Here is a 19,499-nt window from a genome sequence, read left to right as displayed (position 1 = left end):
TGTTGCTTTTGTTCCATTTTCTTTCTCTGAATATTGTCAGAAGATTCCGCCTAGGTGCAGATACTTGACGTGCCATGGAAATAATAACATTTATGTTGCTTTTTTAAGTGTAGTCTGTGCTCAAAGTGGCATAATCTACAAGGATGGTACTTGTTTGAAAGAATCACTCATGCTGTTCCCTTCCCCCCTCCCTTTCTCTTAAAACAGGATAGAGACTCTTAATGGAACAATGATTCTCAAAAGAACAGAGCTGGAAGCAAAGCTACAAGTTTTAAAGGTAATTTAATTTAATACAGCGAGGTACCTTTTTCATCCTTGAATGTGTGAGTGGTAGAATAAAAATCTATTTGAGGGATTGAAATAGCCCTTGAAGATGAAATGTCATGATGAGTCTAAACTGCTGAATTATCAAGAGCCACACAATTATCTTTACAGGAATATTAAATTCCACAAGCCAGTGCAAATCACGTTCTTCCTTCCTCCTTCGGTGTTTCTGTGAGGCTCAGAAAAGCAACAGGAAGGCACATCACTTGAAGGACTTTTCATTCATGCACCTGTGATCTCTCTTGATTTACATTTTGTTTGGGGAAGAAACAAAGGAGGAGTTGCTGGTCTTTTCTTCATTTTTTTCCCCCCGTGTTGCCTGTTTGCAGGAGGGCCTAGAAGTTTTGTTTTTCCACTTTCCTCTTCTGTGTCTTTCTGTTCAGCCTCTTTCTTCCTCCAGAAATCATCTCCCTCTGCTCCTGTGGTTGTCCTTGAATCTCCTTTCATTGGCCAACACGCAGTCAACTCTGAAGCGGGGAAAAAAAAAAAAAAAAGTTTCCAGGAGACAGTGCATATTGCAGGATGTTTAGATACAATTCCCTGGGATGGCTTTTTGGGGGTCTTGAAAATCTCAGTTTGCTACATGGGTGAGGTTCTGCCAGGCCGTGAAGTACAGCCCTCACCCATGTGCATGTGAGTCATGGTCCTACAGATTGCAATGATCTCTTTATCCCAGAGATCTCCCCTGCATGGCAGTGAGGGGGCCAGTCTAAGCAGAGACCACACGGCCTACTACAGGCAGGTTGCTTGCCTGGACTGTGTTTAGCAATAGCTGGTGTTTATCAATTTTCTTTGTGAAGCATGTACTTCTTTTCTTTTTAACGTTTATTCATTTTTGAGAGAACTAGAGAGAGCATGCACATGTGCGTGCCAGTTGGGGAGAGGCAGAGCTGGGGACAGAGGATCTGAAGCGGGCTCTGTGCTGACAGCAGAGGGCTCGATGTGGGTCTGGAACTCACGAACTGTGAGATCATGACCTGAGCCAAAGTTGGACGATTAACCAACTGAGCGCCCCTGAAGTGTGTACATTTTAATTTTTGCGCCCGGGAGGGTAGAGTTACTGTTTCTGTTTTATCTTGTATTCTTCCTCCCTCCCCCCACATCTAGTTCATCAATAACCTCTGTTTCCTTCTGTATCAACACTGATTTTGTACTCTTGTTATTGTACTTATTGCTATATTTTGAGTTAATTTGTAAAATTTCTTTAAAAATTCCTCTGTTCAGATTATGATGGGAATTGACATTTATAGAATAAATATCAATTGACATCTTTATGGTTTTCACTTTTCCTACTTCAAACATAGGACTTGATCTTTTAAATCAGGTTTTTTTTGTGTACTTCAAAAATATTTTATAATTTCTTCATGCACTGCTGTATATCTTTTATTATGTTTATTCTTATGTACCTTCTAAGTTTTCTTGCTATAATAAATATGATCTTTTAACTTTAATTTAATTTATTTATGTTTACTTATTTTTAGAGAGATAGAGAGTGCACATGCATGAGTGGGAGAGAGGAGGAGAGAAGAGACAGAGAGAGAGACAGAGAGAGAGAGAGATTGGATCCCAAGCAGGCTCTGTGCTGTCAGACCAGAGCCTGATGGGGGGCTTGATCCCATGAATCATGAGATCATGACCTGAGCTGAAATCAAGAGTTGGACGCTTAACTGAGCCACCCAGGTGCTCCAATATGATCTTTTACTTTTAAAAGATCTTTTAGGTTGTTGCTATTTACTTTTGTGTAAATAAAAAAAATAATGTTTATTTTTGAGAGAAAGAGAGAGAGAGAGATGGAAAGAGCGAGCAGGAGAGGAGCAGAGTGAGAGAGAGACACAGAATCTGAGCTGTCAGCACAGAGCCTGACGCGGGGCTCAAACCCACAAACCGTGGGATCATGACCTGAACTGAAGTCAGACGCTTAGCCATCTGAGCCACCCAGGTGCCCCTGTGTAAATTTTAAATCCAGTAGTCTTGCTGAAGTCTCTTTATTCCAATATGTTTGTAGATTCTCTTAGATTTTTTTATTTAGACACAATATTATCTGCAGATACTGAAAGGTTTGGCCCTTTACTCCCTGATTATTCAAATATAGCTGATCCTTGAACAACAAAGGTTTGAAGTGCAAGGATTCAGCTTACTTTATTGTAGGGGTACAGTATGTAACATAACATACAAAATATGTGCTAACTGTTTATGTTATCATTAAGGCTTCCAGTCAACAGTAGGCTATTAGTAGTTAAGTTTTTAGGGAGTGCAGAGTTATATGTAGATTTTTTTACTGTGCAGGGGTCAGTGCCCCAACCCCCCCATGTTGTTCAAGAGTGATAATCTTCTTGTTCTTGACCTTAAAGGGAATGCCTCTAACATTTTATCATGAATATTTTGTATGTAATAAACAGTGCTTCATATTACATTTAGGTTTTTTTTTTTTTTTTTTTTTTTTTTGAGAGAGAGAGAGCATAAGTGCAAGTGGGGAGGGACAAAGGGAGAGGGAGAGGGAGAAGAGAGAATCTCAAGCAGGCCCCAGGCTCAGCATAGAACCCAGTTCAGGGCTGGATCAAGTGTGAGGTCATGACCTGAGCCGAAATCAAGAATCAGATCCTTAACTGACTGAGCCACCCAGGCTCCCCTATTTAGGTTTTAAAACTGTCAAAACTTAATTTGTTTTTGTAAAAGAGAGTATTCGTGAACATCTTTTTGTTGTTGTTGTTGTTGTTGTTGTTGTTGTTGTTGTTGTTAAATAAACCTGGCTTCTTTAACCTTTTGTAGAAAAAGGAAAGAAATGTACAAAATAAACCGGTGGTGTTATTTAAAGTATGACTGATCAAATAGGACTATATTTCACGGAATAAAGAATTCTCCTGTAAAAAACACGTTTCATGTTTCTAAGCAATTTCTGCTCCTTCAATGTTTTCTCTTGAAGTTTTAATATTCATACTTACCTATTTTTTTTTTTAATTTTTTTTTCAACGTGTATTTATTTTTGGGACAGAGAGAGACAGAGCATGAACGGGGGAGGGGCAGAGAGAGAGGGAGACACAGAATCGGAAACAGGCTCCAGGCTCTGAGCCATCAGCCCAGAGCCCGACGCAGGGCTCGAACTCCCGGACCGCGAGATCGTGACCTGGCTGAAGTCGGACGCTTAACCGACTGCGCCACCCAGGCGCCCCCATACTTACCTATTTTTTAAACGATGCATGAATTTCTTCAATATACCCATCCTCTCATAGAACATCATAAGAACGTTAACATGTTTAAATGTCCATTTAAGACCCCATCTTTCTTATTATTGCTTGCCTTTGGAGAATTTTATCAACTTTTAGAAAGAAAAACTACAGGCTTCTGTTGCAGATATCTGGTAGTGAACAAATACACTCATACGTTGAATTGGCCTGCTTGCTGTTTTTTTCTGTTCCTTACCTCTGGGTTTACTTTCTTTTTTTTGCCGTAGTACTTGCTTTTAGCAAGGGTAAGTAGGTCTTTCTTTGCCAAGAAAATCTTTCACTGCTACTGCTGAAGGAGAGTTTTGCGAGGTGACTGAATTATTCTTAGCTGATGCTCTGTCTCCTTAGCACTTTAAATGTATTGCGCCTTTGATATTTTTGTTTATGAAAGATCTCCTATTTTTTTATCCTTTGTAGGTAATCTGCACTTTCTATATTTTCTTCTAAAAGGTTTAAGGTTTTTCTTTTTTACACTTACATTCTGAATGCATCCAGAGTTAAGTTTTACATGTGGTTTGCGATGGGATTCTAATTTTCTCTGATTCTCATATGAATACTCAGTTCTCTCAGTACTACTTATTGTATAGTCCGTCTTTTCCCCCAACTGAACTGCAGAGAAGCCTCTGTTTTCAAGCACGTTTCATATATGCATGGTTTTTCTTATGGGCTCCGTATTCCGATCCATTGTTTATCTCAAACTCCGTTATTTTACCTTAAATATTGGTATTCCATTGAGCAAAACGTCCAGGTTATTCTTGGTTCTTTGATCATCTATATAAATGTTAGAATCAGGTTGTCAAGTTCTGTAAGTACATTTTAGAATTTTGATGGATACCACATTGTATGTAGATAGCTCAATTTTAAAATGCTTGACACTTGTATGGTATTGAGTTTTCTTTTTTTTTTTTAATTTTTTTTTTCAACGTTTTTATTTATTTATGGGACAGACAAAGACAGAGCATGAACGGGGGAGGGGCAGAGAGAGAGGGAGACACAGAATCGGAAACAGGCTCCAGGCTCCGAGCCATCAGCCCAGAGCCTGACGCGGGGCTCGAACTCACGGACCGCGAGATCGTGACCTGGCTGAAGTCGGACGCTTAACCGACTGCGCCACCCAGGCGCCCCTGTATTGAGTTTTCTTAGTGACAGACGATCTCGCCATTTTTTCGCCCATCCTCCCACTCCCCACCCCTCTGGCAACCACCAGTTCTCTGTATTTTTTGAATCTGTTTCTTTTTGTTTGTTTTGTTTGTTTGTGGAATTTTTTTGGATTCCACATAGGAGTGAAATCCTGTGCTATTTGTCTTCCCCTGTCTGATTTATTTCATTTAGATAGTATCCTCTAGGTCCATCCATGCTGTCACAAATAGCAAGATTTTATTCTTTTTTGTGGATGAATAATATTCCACTGTTTATGGACACCATTTATCCATTTCTCTATTTATGGACACTTAGGGTGCCTATACATCTTGGCTATTTCTTTTAAGTTTATTTATTTTTAGAGAGAGAAAGAAAGAGAGAGAGAGAACATACACGTGAGTGGGGGAGGGACAGAGAGAGGGGGGGAGAGCATATCCCAAGCAGGCTCCAAGCTGTTAGTGCGGAGCCCTACTTGGGGCTCGACCTCACGGACCGTGACATTATAGCCTGAGCCAAAATCAAGAGTGGGGCATTTAGCCAACTTCGCCACCCAGGCGCCTATTTTTAAATTTTTGAGAAAACTCCATACTGTTTTTCACAGTGGCTGCACCAATTTGCATTCCTGCCAATAGTGCATGAAGTTTCTTTTGTCTCCACATACTCCCCAGTACTTCTTATTTCTTGGGTTTTTTATATTAGCCATTCTGACAGATGTAAATGATATCTCATTGTGGTTTTGATTTACATTTCCCTGATGATAACTGATGTTGAGTGTTTTTTTCATGTGTCTATTAGCCATCTGTATGTCTTCCTTGGAAAAAAATGTCTATTTAGGTCCTCTGCCCATTTTTAGTGGGATTATTTGGGGCTTTTTGGTGTTGAATTATGGAAGTTCTTTACATATGTTGAATATTAACCCCTTGTTGCAGATATCATTTGCAAATACCTTCTCACATTCAGTTGCCTTTTTGCTTCATCGGTGGTTTCCTTTGCTGAGCAAAAGCTTTTAATTTTGTTGTAGCCCCATAATTTATTTTTGCTTTTGTTTCCCTTGCCTGAGGAGACATATCCAAAAATATGTTTTTAAGACCAATGTCCAAGAGATTACTACATATGTTTCCTTTTAGGAGTTTTATGGTTTCCTGTCTCATATTTAGGTCTTTAATCCATTTTGAGTTTATTTTTTATATGGTATAAGAAAGTGGTCCAGTTTCATTCTTTTGCATGTAGCTGTCCAGTTTTCCCAATTACTGAAAAGACTGTTTTTTCCCCATTGTATATTATTAACTCCTTTGTCATAGATTGATTAACCATATAAGTATGGGTTTGTTTCTGGGCTCTCTATCCTAGTCCATTGATCTATGTATCTATTTTTGTGCTGGTGTAATGTTTTGATTACTTTGGCTTTTTAGTTTATCTTGAAATCTGAGATTGTGATACCTCAAGTTCTGGTGTTCATTTTTAAGATTGTTTTGGCTATTTGGGTTCTTTTGTGGTTTCATACAAATTTTAGGATTATTGTAGTTCTTTTTTTTTTAATGTTTATTTATTTTTGACAGAGAGACAGAGCATGAATGGGGGAGGGTCAGAGAGAGAGGGAGACACAGAATCTGAAAGAGGCTCCAGGCTCTGAGCTTTCAGCACAAAGCCCGACGCGGGGCTCGAACTCACAGACCACAAGATCATGACCTGAACCGAAGTCGGATGGTCAACTGACTGAGCCACCCAGGCGCCCCTTAATTTTTTTTTAACGTTTATTTATTTTTCCAGAGAGAGAGGGAGATAGAGCACAGACAGGGGAGGGGCAGAGAGAGAGGGAGACACAGAATCCAAAGCAGGCTCCAGGCTCTGGAGTCAGCACAGAGCCAATGCAGGGGCTCAAACCCACAAACATGAGATCATGACCTGAGCCGAAGTCTGGTGCTTAATTGACTGAGCCACCCAGGCACCCCAGGATTATTCTAGTTCTTTAAAAAATGCTATTCATGGAGCGCCTGGGTGGCTCAGTTTGTTGGGCATCTGACTTTGGCCTTAGGTCACCATCTCATGGTGCCTGGGTTCGAGCCCCATGTCAGGCTCTGTGCTGACAGTGCTGAGCCTGCTTTGGATTCTCTCTCCTTCTCTCCATGCCCCTCCTCGACTCATACTTTCTCTCTCTCTCTCTCTCAAAATAAATAAATAAACTTACAAAATACTGTTTGTCTTTTGATAGGGACTGTATTCTGTATTGACTCTTTAGGTTACTTTGGGTAGTATGGACATTTTAATGATATTAATTCTTCCAAAGGGTGGACATTGAATATATTTCCATTTGTTTGTGTTGTCTTCAGTTTCTTTCATCAATGTCTTACAGTTCTCAGAGTAGAAGTCTTTCACCTATTTGGTTAAATTTATTCCTAGATATTTTGTTCTTTTTGATGCAATTATAATCTGCTACTTCATTATTAGCGTATGGAAATGCAAGAGGTTTCAGTATTTTAATTTTGTCTTCTGCAACTTTACTGAGTTTGTTAGTGTTAATAGTTTTTGGTAGAATCTTTACGGTTTTCTATATATAGTGTCATACAAGCTGCAAATAGTGACAGTTTTACTTCTTCCTTAACCAGTTTGGATTCCTTTTATTTCCTTGTATGTCTGATTATCATGCGAGGACTTCCACTCTGTTGAATCAAAGTGGTGAGAGTGGACATCTTGTCTTCTTCCTGATCTTAGAGGAAAAGTTTTCATAGTCTTACCATTTTTAATTGTTTTCTTTGTCTCTTTCAACAGAGTCTCATAATTTTACACAAGTAGATCCTCTATGTCTTTCGCTAGATGTATCCCTTTCTATGAATGACTTTTGTTCGTATTATAGTTTCTTTATAAAAAATAAACGTTTTGATTGAGGTTGATGTATAGATACATAAAGTCAATTTTTATGCTGTCATTCAAACTATCTTGTTTAAACTATTGCTAAACTACATCATTTAAACAAATTATCTGTAGGTTATTTTGGGTTTTCTGTGAAGATAGTAACCGTTGAGAATAACAGTTTCTCTTTCTTCATTACATTGACTATAGCCTATAATATAGTGTTGAATAAAAACTATAATAATAGGCATCTTTGTTTTTTTCTTGATTTTAAAGGGAATTCCCACTTGTTCCTCTTAGGAACGAGCTCTCTCTATGAATATACTTTTCTGATTTGGGATGCTCCCTTCCATACCAAATTTACTGGTAGTTTTTATAGTGCTTGTGTATTAAATTTTATCAAACACTGCTTTCTGCATGTATTATTCTTGTTTATGTATTTCTAAATTTTTTAAAAAAATTATTTATTATCGAGAGACAGAAAGACACAGAGTGTGAGCAGGGGAGGGGCAGAGAGAAGGGGGAGACACAGAATCCGAAGAAGGCTCCAGGCTCTGAGCTGTCAGCACAGAGCCTGATGCAGGGCTCGGACCCACAAACCTCGAGATCATGACCTGAGCTGAAGTCAGATGCTTCACCGACTGAGCCACCCAGGCACCCCTCCTGTTTATGTATTTTTTAAAAATCTGTCAATATGGCACATGACATTTAAAGATTTTCTAATGTTAAACTACTCTTGCATTTCTAGAATAATGCAACCTAGTCATAATTTACAATCTTTTTTTTATATAATTGTAGATTTGATTTGCTAATATATTCTTTAGGATTTTTGAAGGTAGCTTCATTTATAGGTAAAATGGCCTGCAGTTTTCTTTTCTCAAACTATCTTTCTTTAGTGTTGGTGTCATGTTTTCTGGACTCTTCGCGTGAGCTGGGAAGAATCTTCCCCTTTTCTTCTCTGCTAGAATTCTTGTAACTATCTGAATCATCTGGGCTTAAGGTTCTTTTCTGGTGAGAATACTTCTAAACTCTGTTTCAGTTTCCTTATTAATTATAAGACTTCTCAGGATTTCTGTTTTGTTTGTTTTGTTTTATTTGAGTCAGTTTTATTGAATTAATGTTTTTGTTAATAAATTTTCAAATTTTTCAAATTTATCGAATAAGTTGATAATAAATAAAAATTCTGTTCTCGTATTTTTATTTTCTTCACAAGAAGGGATTATGTCCCCATTTTTACTTGTACTACTTTTTATGCCCTTTTTTATGGGACTCTAGAGGATTTTCTGTTTTTGAGTCTTTTCAAAAACCAGTATTTCAATTTGTGGCAATCTTTTGTCTTTTTCTGGTTACTTTTAAGATGTTCTTTTGTCTTTACTGATCTAAAGTTTCACTGAAATGTGATTAGGTCTGGATTCATTTCTAAATTTATATTGCTTAAAAATTGCACTATCTTTTCAATCTAAAGACTTATGAATTTCTTCAGTTTTGGAAAACTATCATCTTGATCTCTTTGAATATACCTTCTTAACCATTCCCTGAAATATCTTTTGGAATTCATGTTGGACATATTTTAGAATCTTTTGATTTATTTCCCTTGCTTCCTAACCACTCATATTTTGTATCACTTTATCTTCTTTGTTAGGTTCTTGTTTAGTTCTTCAGTAATGTTGTATTTATGCTTTATAGAATGAGTTATTTCCATCCAGCTTTAAGGATTAATTGATTCTTAAAAAAAATTTTTTTAATGCTTATTTATTTTCGAGAAAGAGAGAGAGACAGAGTGAGCAGGGGAGGGGCAGAGAGAGGGGGAGACCCAGAATCTGAAGCAGGCTCCAGGCTCTGAGCTATCAGCACAGAGCTTGATGCGGGTCTCGAATTCATGAATTGGTAGATCATGACCTGAGCTGAAGTCAGATGACTAACCCACTGAGCCACCCAGGCGCCCCAGGATTAATTGATTTTTAATTTTCAGATCATTCTTTTTCATGTCTATCCGTTCTTGTTTTACTTCTTTGTTTCAGATCTCTTGTTCCGATCAACATTGGTTTCATTTCTTCCTCAGAGGATTATAAATATTCTTGTTTTAAAGTCTTCTTTGGACACTGTTCATTTTCATTTTATTTGGAGAGAATCCATGTGCTGACAATCAGTTTTCTAGCTTTTCATACCTTTGGACTTTATATTGCCCATTTCCCTTATATGGTGGTCTCTCCCTTCCACTCAATATTGTGCTTGGGTTTCCTCCACCCTGCACTTTCGAGGCTCCCAATCCCAAGCCAGGGCTGGCCGTGTGGATGCCTTCTAGAGGGTTAGTGTCCTGTTTGGCTCAGGTCATGAGGCTGCATTTTTATACAATTGCCTCTTTAGGCTCGAGTTCTACATGAGCCATAGCCACCATTAGCAGCTTTTCTCAGCCTCGTTTTCATGGTCACGAGCCAGAAATGTCTGGATCTGACGTGTAACCAGGGTCAAGTTGGCTTCCCCTTCCCACAATGACATTTAGTGTGTGGGTCCCACATAAGTACGCACTGATATTTCAAAGACTCTGTGAGGCCACAAGCTCTTCTTTAGAAAGAGTGGTCCCTTCTGAGCCATGGCTTCAGGGATTCCCTTTCTCGGGACCTCTGATTCAGATGTTTAACGTGAAAACAGCACATCCACTGTGCTAGCTGGAGGGGCTACTTTTTAATCTAACTCTGCTTTTTACTGGGTTTGTAGCCCTTGGGAAGGATTTGGTACGTTGCACCTTTGTTTTCTAATCTGGAACCTCATAGGACAGTTAGGAAAATTAAACCGCGTATCATCCACAAGAGCACTTTATAAAAGTCGTAAAGATGGAAATGTTTATCTGTATGTCTCACGTATATTGGAAACGTTGGAAATCCATCCAACTCAAAATACCCGTCTGTGAGAGTTGAGTTTGATTTCAGGAAGCCATCCTTTGATATATTCATTCAACCGATATTTACTAAGCAGCTGCTGCATACCAGGCCCTGAGCTAGGTACACTGAGGCAATAGGGCCCAATGGCGTTAGATCTCCCATATGCTTTCATTTTCTTCTGATGGCAAGAGCTCTCGTTGGTCCAAATATACCACTGTAATGTTAAGAACAGGCAGAAACAGATTCCGAGGAAAATGGGGAAGCTTCCACAGAGACCAAGAACTCTTAATCACTTTGACACATCTGCTCTTTACTCTGGTGTTTTCTTGGTTTAAATGATGACGTGCCTAGATAACTGGACCAAATCAACGGATTAGATATTTTAAAATGTTTGTTTTCACAAAAAATAACTATTTGGCAAGGCCTGACTTTGTATTTCTGAAAGCAAGTGCAAGCTTCTCTCTGTGTTTAGTGTTGATTGTCAGCCTATGCTGTGCTCCTCTCCTGGACTCTATTCTCTTGCAGGAGATAGACCCCTATAAGGAGGAAGGCGCTGGATCCTAGGTCTTTTCTCCATGGGTCCTTAACTCTGACCTTCACAGGACCACAGTTTGCACAAATAAAAGGAGCTGTAATTCAGGTAGCCCGGCCATCTCGTAGACACGCTGACTAAAGTATAATGTAGAAAACACAAGACATCAACTGAGCCAGGCATTTTATGGCTTTGATTTAATGCTTGCATATCATATAGGTAACTCTAAGGGTTGATGCTTAGTGTTACTGTTACCAAGGCTTGGAAAATCCCACCCACTGATAGTTCAGTCCCTGAACTGAGGAAAGCCATTCTTCCCTTAAGCATTCGACGATATTCTTGTAAGTGTATTATTTTCTTTTCCTTAGGCTTTCCCCTTCCAAATGTGCTTTTTTCCCTCCTTCTTTTCAGCCTTCATCTACCTCTTCCAGACTGTTTCTCACCGAGCAGTGCCTGTTTCCAACTAGGCTGCCTTTCCTTTGGGATGAAGCGGCCATAGGCAAATCTGAGCTGTGCCTGCCTGCTGGGCTTGCTGTGGGGATGGCAACCGGCAAGGACCGGGGGTAGGGTAAAGGCCAAAGGATGTGAGGGAGAATGAGCCTCTAGCTATCCTTGTCAGATGGTTTCTTCTGCCTGGCTGGCTTTGATTTTCCTCACCTCAGCCCCTTTGATGGGTTAGGCCAGGTCTCCTGAGCAGTCTTGACTGACAGCAGCCACTTCGTTCCCACCCTGGGACGCTGTTCTCGTGCTGAGCAGCCAAGGAAGGAAGCAGTTAAGTGAGGGTCCTTATTAGCAGTGTTCTAAGTTTAGCCCTCCAAAGGAAGCCTTTCAGACAGGCCAGCTTCCCCTTTTTGGTATGAAAGATAAATAGGTGTGCAGCAGAAAACACTGGTTTAATGCCCCAGGCTTATAGAATGATGGCATTTACTGAACATTTACTAAGTTGTAATCACTGTTCCAAACATTCTACATCTACTAATTTACTTAATTTTCATGACAATCCCAGGGTCTGGATTCTATGAAGGCCTTCATCTTGTGCATGGGGGAAGCCTACATGGTAAATCCTTGCCTCAACAGCTAGTAAATGGACACAGACCCAATCAGTTATGCAATATTTAAAACAAATGAAAATAAAAAAAGTCATTGTTTCTGTTGTCGATTGTTTCAACTCATTGGTGCTACTAGATTATTTCTTGAGAAAGTAGTATTCCCAATATCCCCCTTTTGTATAGAAAATAATCTTCTGAATGAATGAGAGGGTTTGTTAGTGCTAGAAAGAAAGGAAGAAAAAAATTAATGACAAATCTCAACACCCAGAAGTAAATTGCTACCTTCACTGGGGATTCCCAATAATTAACACTTTTTTTCTTCTTTATCAGCAAACCTTGAAGAAAAAATGGGTGGAGTTCAGATCTCTGCAGTTACAGGAACAGCGTCTGCTTCATGGTAAATGTGACTTCCTGTTCAGAAACCACACTAACATTCATCTTTTTTTTTGTATTTCTGCCTCTACGTTATTTTAAGATTATCATCGTTGTAAGAAAAAATTGTCTAGCACGGATCAGGAATGCTAGTGTATGTTTTTTGTCATGACTTTTGGAGTGACCTATGTATCTGGAGGGTAAGTCCAGTCACCTCCTCTCCTCCATACGTGTAACACATCGGCACATGAAAACACGCACATGCTCACATGCATGTGCACAATTGCAAGAGGCACGTGGAGATTTTAGAAGAGCCATAGATGAGTTAAATTCCTGACAATGTTTATGGCTCGGGGGTTGTGTGAGTCTCAGAAACTATGGAAGCTGGAATGGTAGCACGCTTCTTGGGTAGAGCTCCTGTCATTTGTTCATATTATTCAAGTTACATGAGTGCAGAGAATCTCTTCTTCTTGGCCCATAAACCCAAGACAGAAATCGGAATGATCATCCCAATAGTCAATGCATGGCTCTCGCAGTTGTGTGAATTCTGAAGGGAATGGGTTGATTGAAAATTTGTTGATGCGACATTTGCTATGTGACTCCTGTAACCCGAGGAATGAACTTGTACATACAAATAATTCACTGAAACCACTAGGTATGTGGGTGTGAAACATAGGTTATATCTTCTTAAGATAACACTGAGCTAAAGTCTCCATTTATAACCCAGAATGTCTGTTTCAAGTCATAACTTATTTATGGGAAAAAAGACATTTAATTCATAATTAGTCACTAATGTATGACATAGAGGTTTGTGTTAAAATTTTGTTCTCTTAAATGAAATTTATATATAAGTTACTTCTCTTTTGTATGTTTTAAAATTAATATTAAAACAATTCTTAATAGATTCTTTTGGGGGGGGTCTGAAGTGTCCTAGCAGGACAGAGGTATAAAAATCCAGCTACCTCCTGGATTTCTGTAGACTTGAGGGTGTTTAGGAAACTTTTGCCTCCGCTTCTGGAGCATTCTGCGGTGGAGATGGGGTTTGGTCTAATAAGTACAGGCAGTTCTGGGGTTCTATAGGAACAGGCTTGTACGGACAAGGTGTTTCGTTCAGGATTAAGGGAAACGACTCCGCGTAAAGCGACTTTTGTACATGTTCTTTTTGAGAGTTTGAAGGACTTCTTTAGTTTACTTTTTCTAGGCCTAGAATAAATACACAAGGCATGAGATTCTCAAAGCTTTCCAATCAAAAAGAATTCATCAACTCGTTGACAGATGATGTAAAGTAGGTTTTATTAGTAAAAAGGAAAGCGTTATGACTAGTCAGTGCAGAGCTCACATATTGAACCTTGCAGATCAAATAGAAAAATAAAGTCGCTTCTATTTCTTTTCCTGAAGCAGAGTCACCTTCTAATTATGTCATTCTCAGGCTGGTATAACAATTAATCCCCTTTCTTTCAGCAGCATACCAACCAACTCAGGTAGTACATAAGCAAGTGGGGTATGGACAGGATGGATGTTGGTGTGCAATTAAAATTCGAGTTTGGAGAGCCCAGATACAGAGAAAGTTGATGAACAAATTTAACTAAGCCAATCAAATTCAACTTGTACAAATGAATTGTTACTTATTTCAGGACAGGGATGTTTTCTGGGCACACTAGCATTCCAGAGCATTTAAGTGTTAAAGTAGTCTGGGAAAAAACAAGGAATATTGAGGCTGGAAGGTATTTTTTTCTGTTTTAAACACCTTTTGAATTCTCTATAATCCGCCTATAGGCTCAGGTTATATAACTGTGTTTCCCATATACTTCAACTTATGTTACAGTAATTATATAATTATTTAAAAAATACAGTACCTTGGGGCATCTGGGTGGCTCAGTCAGTTGGGCATCCGACGTCGTCTCTGGTCATGATCTCACAGTCCGTGAGTTCGAGCTCCATGTCAGGCTCTGTGCTGACAGCTCAGAGCCTGGAGCCTGCTTCGGATTCTGTGTATCCTTCTCTCTTTGCCCCTCCCCTGCTCATGATCTGTCTCTCTCTGTCTCAAAAATAAATAAAAACATTAAAAAAATAAGCAAAAATACAGTAACTAAAAATCAGAGGAACTAAATGGAGGAAGTCCATAAGACAGCATTTCCCCAAGTATATTCTTTATTTTTTCCCCAAAGATATTCTTTAGAACCCCATTTCTATGAGAATTTTAATGAATGTTGCAGAGTCACTTCAGTTTAAGAAATAATACTCTTGGGGGTGCCTGGGTGACTCAGTCGGTTGAGCATCTGACTTCGGCTCAGGTCATGATCTCACAGTTTGTGAGTCAAGCCCCATGTTGGGCTCTGTGCTGACAGCTCAGAGCCTAGAGCCTGCTTTGGATTCTGTCTACCTGTCTCTCTGGCCCTCCCCTGTTTGTGCTCTGTCTCTCCCTCTCCCCAAAATAAAACAAATTAAAACATTAAAACAAAAATAAAACATTAAAAATTAAAAAAAATGAAATTATATTCTTGGAGATTGACCATTCACCCTGGCATACTGTCAGATGAGTTGAACTGTTCTTATACGAAGAATCTTGTTTAAATTTATTTCATTTAGCATTACCGTTTCTGTGACCGTGGAACACTGTTACATGGAAGCTAGTCCACGAACAATAGTTTGGGAAACACCCCTACAAGGTTTATCAAATGGCCTCAAAATAAGTCACTTGTTCATATAGGCGAAACTCAGTGAAAAATATTATTCACTTTTACTCTTTCTTTTTTGCACCCTTTGAAGAGAAGTTTTGTGTATTTACTCGGAGGGAGTGATGCTCATAGGCATTCCACAGTAGACTCTCTTTTCTGCATTCTAGGTGACTCAGGTAACTGCTCGAGTTTGGAGAACATGGACATAGATGATTCAGTTTTGTTTGGAACCCTGCCTGGGCCCAGCCCTGCCCTCCTGGACCGGAATCGATTATCCAGCGAGAGTAGCTGTCTGAGCTCCATGACGATGGACAGCGAAGATGGCTACCAGACGTGTGTGTCTGAGGACTCAAGCAGGGGAGCCTTCAGTCGACAGACGAGCACAGATGATGAGTGCTTTGTCCCCAGGGATGGGGACGATTTTCTGAAGAGGTCTTCTTCGAGGAGGAACCGAAGCATTAGTACTGCCAGTAGTGGGTCCATGTCCCCCTTGTGGGAGGGCAACTTGTCAAACATATTTGGGACCCTGCCCCGGAAAAGCAGAAGGGGAAGTGTCCGGAAACAACTCTTAAAATTCATCCCCGGCCTTCACCGTGCAGTAGAAGAGGAAGAGAGTCGCTTCTGATGGGCTGTCTTGCCCTTTTGTATTAGCTTATTTCGTAAATATCTCTAGACTTGTTTTAGAACAACTCCACCCGGCCTGGTGGGAAACTGTGGAGGGATTGCAAAACTGAAACCCCATTTCATGGCAATAGTGACCTTTATTTAAATTTTTGTGTTATGATTTTTGCTTCTTAGGTCGTTTTGTAGCCGGGAAAGCTCTGTTTATAACCAGAAGGTAGGGGAATTAAGTCATAAGTTAGATACTATAACAAATTAATGCACATTCCTGCTCATTTTAATGCTGCCTGTGAAGGCAAGGGTTATATTTATTTTCTGGATTATCTATGTGAAAAACTGAGAACTTTTCAGAGTCAAGTGTAAATAAAAGAGTGACGGAATATAATTATTTGGGATACCTTCCGTAGGTTCATTGGTAGGTCACGGAACCATATGTTTGCTTAAGATCAGGAGCCTCCAGGGAGGCTTAATAATAGGCAATTTTGAACATTTTCTGCTTAAATCTGTGAAGGATTATAAATAAAGATGATAGTCAGCTATGTTTCACAAACACAGCAACAATAAAGCAGGAGGCATATAAGTTAATATTAGGGTTTAGATCCATGAGATCCATGGAAACATGTTGTCTAATAGGGGTGCTGAGGAAGATTATGATACGGCCTTTTTTATAGTCAGCCTAAACAAAATAGGTGAGAATGTCACTTACGCAATTCAACTTTTGTTCTGCCTAAACTTTGATGGCAAGTCTAGAATTCTCAAGATCCTGCATACAACTTTGCAATCTTTGTTTTTGAGCAAATGTCTGAAATTTGAAAAATTAAAGCCAGGAAAAGGATTTTTCTCCTGTAGAGTTTTTCGCATTATTCCTCACTTTATATTATAGATTCCACAGTTACTGCCTTAGCATTCTTTTGCGTGTTGGTCATGTTAGTATCACATTACTTCTAGCCTTTCAATCACATTTTCATTCAGTATCCATTTGAAGTCCATGGTTACTCTCTTCTGGTGATACAGCTGCTCATGACCTATATTCTAGAGTAGACAGTGTAATAAATAGTCCTTACTGATTTAAAGCTGTGTGTGTGTGTGTGTGTGTGTGTGTGTATGTGTGTTTGGGAGAAAGATGTTTGATAGGTGACTTTGAGTGGAACCACACTTAAATCAAAAGAATGAGTCATTTTGAGAAAGAAAAAAAAAAAGGAAGCGTGAGGAAGCCTGTAGGGTAATAAATGAATGTTAAAAAATAAAATGTAAAAAGATTTCTAATTGGAACCTGCTTTCCATTAATTATTTGAACTTAGAATTATCCAGTCGGCTCTGCTTGAGAATCATTCATATGAAAAGCAGTTTGTAGTATTTCACAGGAACAGTTACAATCCTGTGTACCACTTACTGAATACCTAGCAGGTTAAAGATGCTTTCCATGTGATCCGACCCTGTTAGATAGGTGTTAGGCCTACAGAAAGGAGGAGGAATTCAGAGAAGTTCCCATGGCCAAGGGCGAGGCTTACATCGAAAGCCATTTCTTTCTGGCTCTGGCCTGTCTTCAGTCTTTCGAGATATTGTTTACTCTTTTGCTGGTTCTGTGTGGTCATCACCACAGAACTTCCCCCCACCCCCACTCCTCAGAGAATACATAAAGCACACCCCTCAGAGACTCTGCATGGGTAAAAATTGTCTTTGGTAAAAAAGAAAACAAACACATTTAGAATAACTCTTTCTCTTGGCCTCCACAGGCTAGTTTTCAAACATGGGCACATTAATAGCTACGTGGTTAACAATACATTTATTTTCAGCAAGGGCTTGCAAACCAGTTGTGATGGCCTGACACTGTTTATTTCCCATCATAGATTAGAATGATCATCTGCAGTGTATTTTGTTAACCTTATTTTGCCAAATCCGGGGGAAAGAAATCATCATGTTTATTTGAGGAAAGATGGCTTTAAATTCTTCTACAACGTGATCAGTGTTTTAAGAACTTCCACAGATCATCTGGGAAAGCAGGTTATAGGTTATTTGCTTTTCTTCTGGCTTTACGTGTTAAATACAGTATAATGCTTCTTCCTTACAGTAATCGTCAAATCTAAAAAAGTTCAGGGAAGGGACAGAGCGAATTTTACTATAGTCTGAGGTAAGAAGAATTAGAGTCAAGAGTTTGATATGTTCTGGAAAGAAAGAAAAGCACGTTTTAACCAAAGTACAGGAAGGAAGGGTATCTCATGTTTTGTGTGTTCACAAGTTGTAAGGAAACTAGCTGTTCAGTGGAAATGTGGGTAAATTTCTCACAGCAGAGCTTTTCAGACTTGTGACCTCAGTGGGGCTCTAGAAGACTTCATTTCTCTAATCTTTTGGAGCACAATGACTCACTTTGATGTAATTTTTGAGAAAATAATTGAAAAGCTAAGTGCTTTGTTTTTTGCTTATCCCAAAGTTGTCAAATATGCGATATTGGTGGATTTCACTAATTGATAACTGGTTGTGAAAATGCATTTTTTGTCGCATGGCAGGCATCGAGAAGCCAAGTTTGAATGAAGCATTTTGAGAATTATTCTGTCATGTGGCTAAAGGAACACCAGCTTTGTGGTGTCAGAAACGTGGGTACTCTGTTTTTTTGAAATGAGCTTTTCTTCATCACTTTCTACTTTGTAGTGTTTTTATATCTTAGTTGCATGTACAAATAGTATTAAAAATCCTAGTTTGAACTGAAGAAATCAAACTTGGGTATAATTTGTGTGTACTGATCATACAGTATATTTATGGATGTATACAACTTAAGTATAGTAAATACTACATAACAACTATATCCAACCCTTCAGTTTACAAGGTTATTGGTACTTTGTATCTATTTCCTTACAGAATATGGGCAATAAAAAAGTTAATACCTTTCTGGAATAAAGAATGCTATTCTTCAGTGTCAGAAGTCTCTTCCCTCCCTTTCTCTCCCCCCCTTCTCTCTATCTCTATCTCTTTACCTATTCACCTTACATGAAATGATTATTTTAAAAGCAGATTTTTAAGAGATCTGGGATGACCTCTTGATACCTAATTTTTTGACATTTTTATTTTTTATTTTGTAAAAAAATTTTTTTAACATCTATTTATTGTTGAGAGACAGAGACAGAGCATCAGCAGGGGAAGGGCAGAGAGAGAAGGAGACATAGACTTGGAAGCAGGCTCCAGGCTCTGAGCTGTCAGCACAGAGCCTGACGTTGGGGCTCGAACCCATAAATCGCGACATCATGACCTGAGCCAAAATTAGACCCTTAACTGACTGAGCCACCCAGGTGCCCCTGACATTTTTAAAAGGCATTACCTACTTAATTGAGGCTGCACCCTTCTATCAGCTTTTTGATGTTTAACACATTACTACATACTTAGAGGTTTAAAACACATTTATCAGCTCAAAATTTGTGTGGGTCAGGTGTCTGGGCAAATATTAGCTGGGTTTGCTCATGGACTCATGAGGCTGCAATCAAGGTGTCATCTGGGATGACTTCTTACCTGGAGTTCTGACTGGGAAAAGAAACACTACTAAGCTCCCTCAGGTTGCTGTCAGAATCATTTCTTTGTGCCATAGATAGGATTCACGGAAGCTCGCTCACCAAAAGCCAGCAATGGAAAGAGAGACCGCAAGCAAGGCAGCCTTACATAATGCAATGTAACCATACAGGTGACATCATCTTTGCCACATCTCAGGACATGCTGCACAAGTGACATCTGACCAACTGTGCCATATTATGTTAGACGTAAGTCATGGGATCCATCCAAGCTCAAAGAGCAGGGATTGCGCAAGGCGTGAATATCAGGAGGTGGGGATCAAGGAGGTG

At 39.3% G+C, this 19,499-nt stretch overlaps 1 protein-coding gene and 1 long non-coding RNA gene across 6 annotated transcripts in view; one reads left to right on the top strand and one right to left on the bottom strand.

Annotated features, from left to right (window-relative positions):
* CYTIP (cytohesin 1 interacting protein) overlaps nucleotides 1-18,586 on the top strand; it is an 81,729-nt gene extending 63,143 nt beyond the window's left edge. For all 5 annotated transcript variants that reach the window (XM_040475130.1, XM_040475132.1, XM_040475129.1 and 2 more), the window contains 3 exons: nucleotides 208-277; nucleotides 12,332-12,398; nucleotides 15,219-18,586. In XM_040475130.1, coding sequence (XP_040331064.1) covers nucleotides 208-277; nucleotides 12,332-12,398; nucleotides 15,219-15,676 — 595 coding nt within the window. In that variant the 3' untranslated portion in view covers nucleotides 15,677-18,586. The remainder of the gene's footprint in view (nucleotides 1-207; nucleotides 278-12,331; nucleotides 12,399-15,218) is intronic.
* LOC121030587 (uncharacterized) lies at nucleotides 264-4,439 on the bottom strand. Its single transcript, XR_005790306.1, has 2 exons — nucleotides 4,027-4,439; nucleotides 264-791 (listed from the first exon to the last, which is right to left on the bottom strand). It is a non-coding gene; the product is annotated as an uncharacterized LOC121030587 (long non-coding RNA).
* Nucleotides 18,587-19,499: the final 913 nt, after the last annotated feature.

Source organism: Herpailurus yagouaroundi, unplaced genomic scaffold (assembly GCF_014898765.1).
Source record: "Herpailurus yagouaroundi ecotype Mexico unplaced genomic scaffold, PumYag 140, whole genome shotgun sequence".
Taxonomy (NCBI): domain Eukaryota; kingdom Metazoa; phylum Chordata; class Mammalia; order Carnivora; family Felidae; genus Herpailurus; species Herpailurus yagouaroundi.
This window is presented reverse-complemented; position numbering and strand designations above follow the sequence as displayed.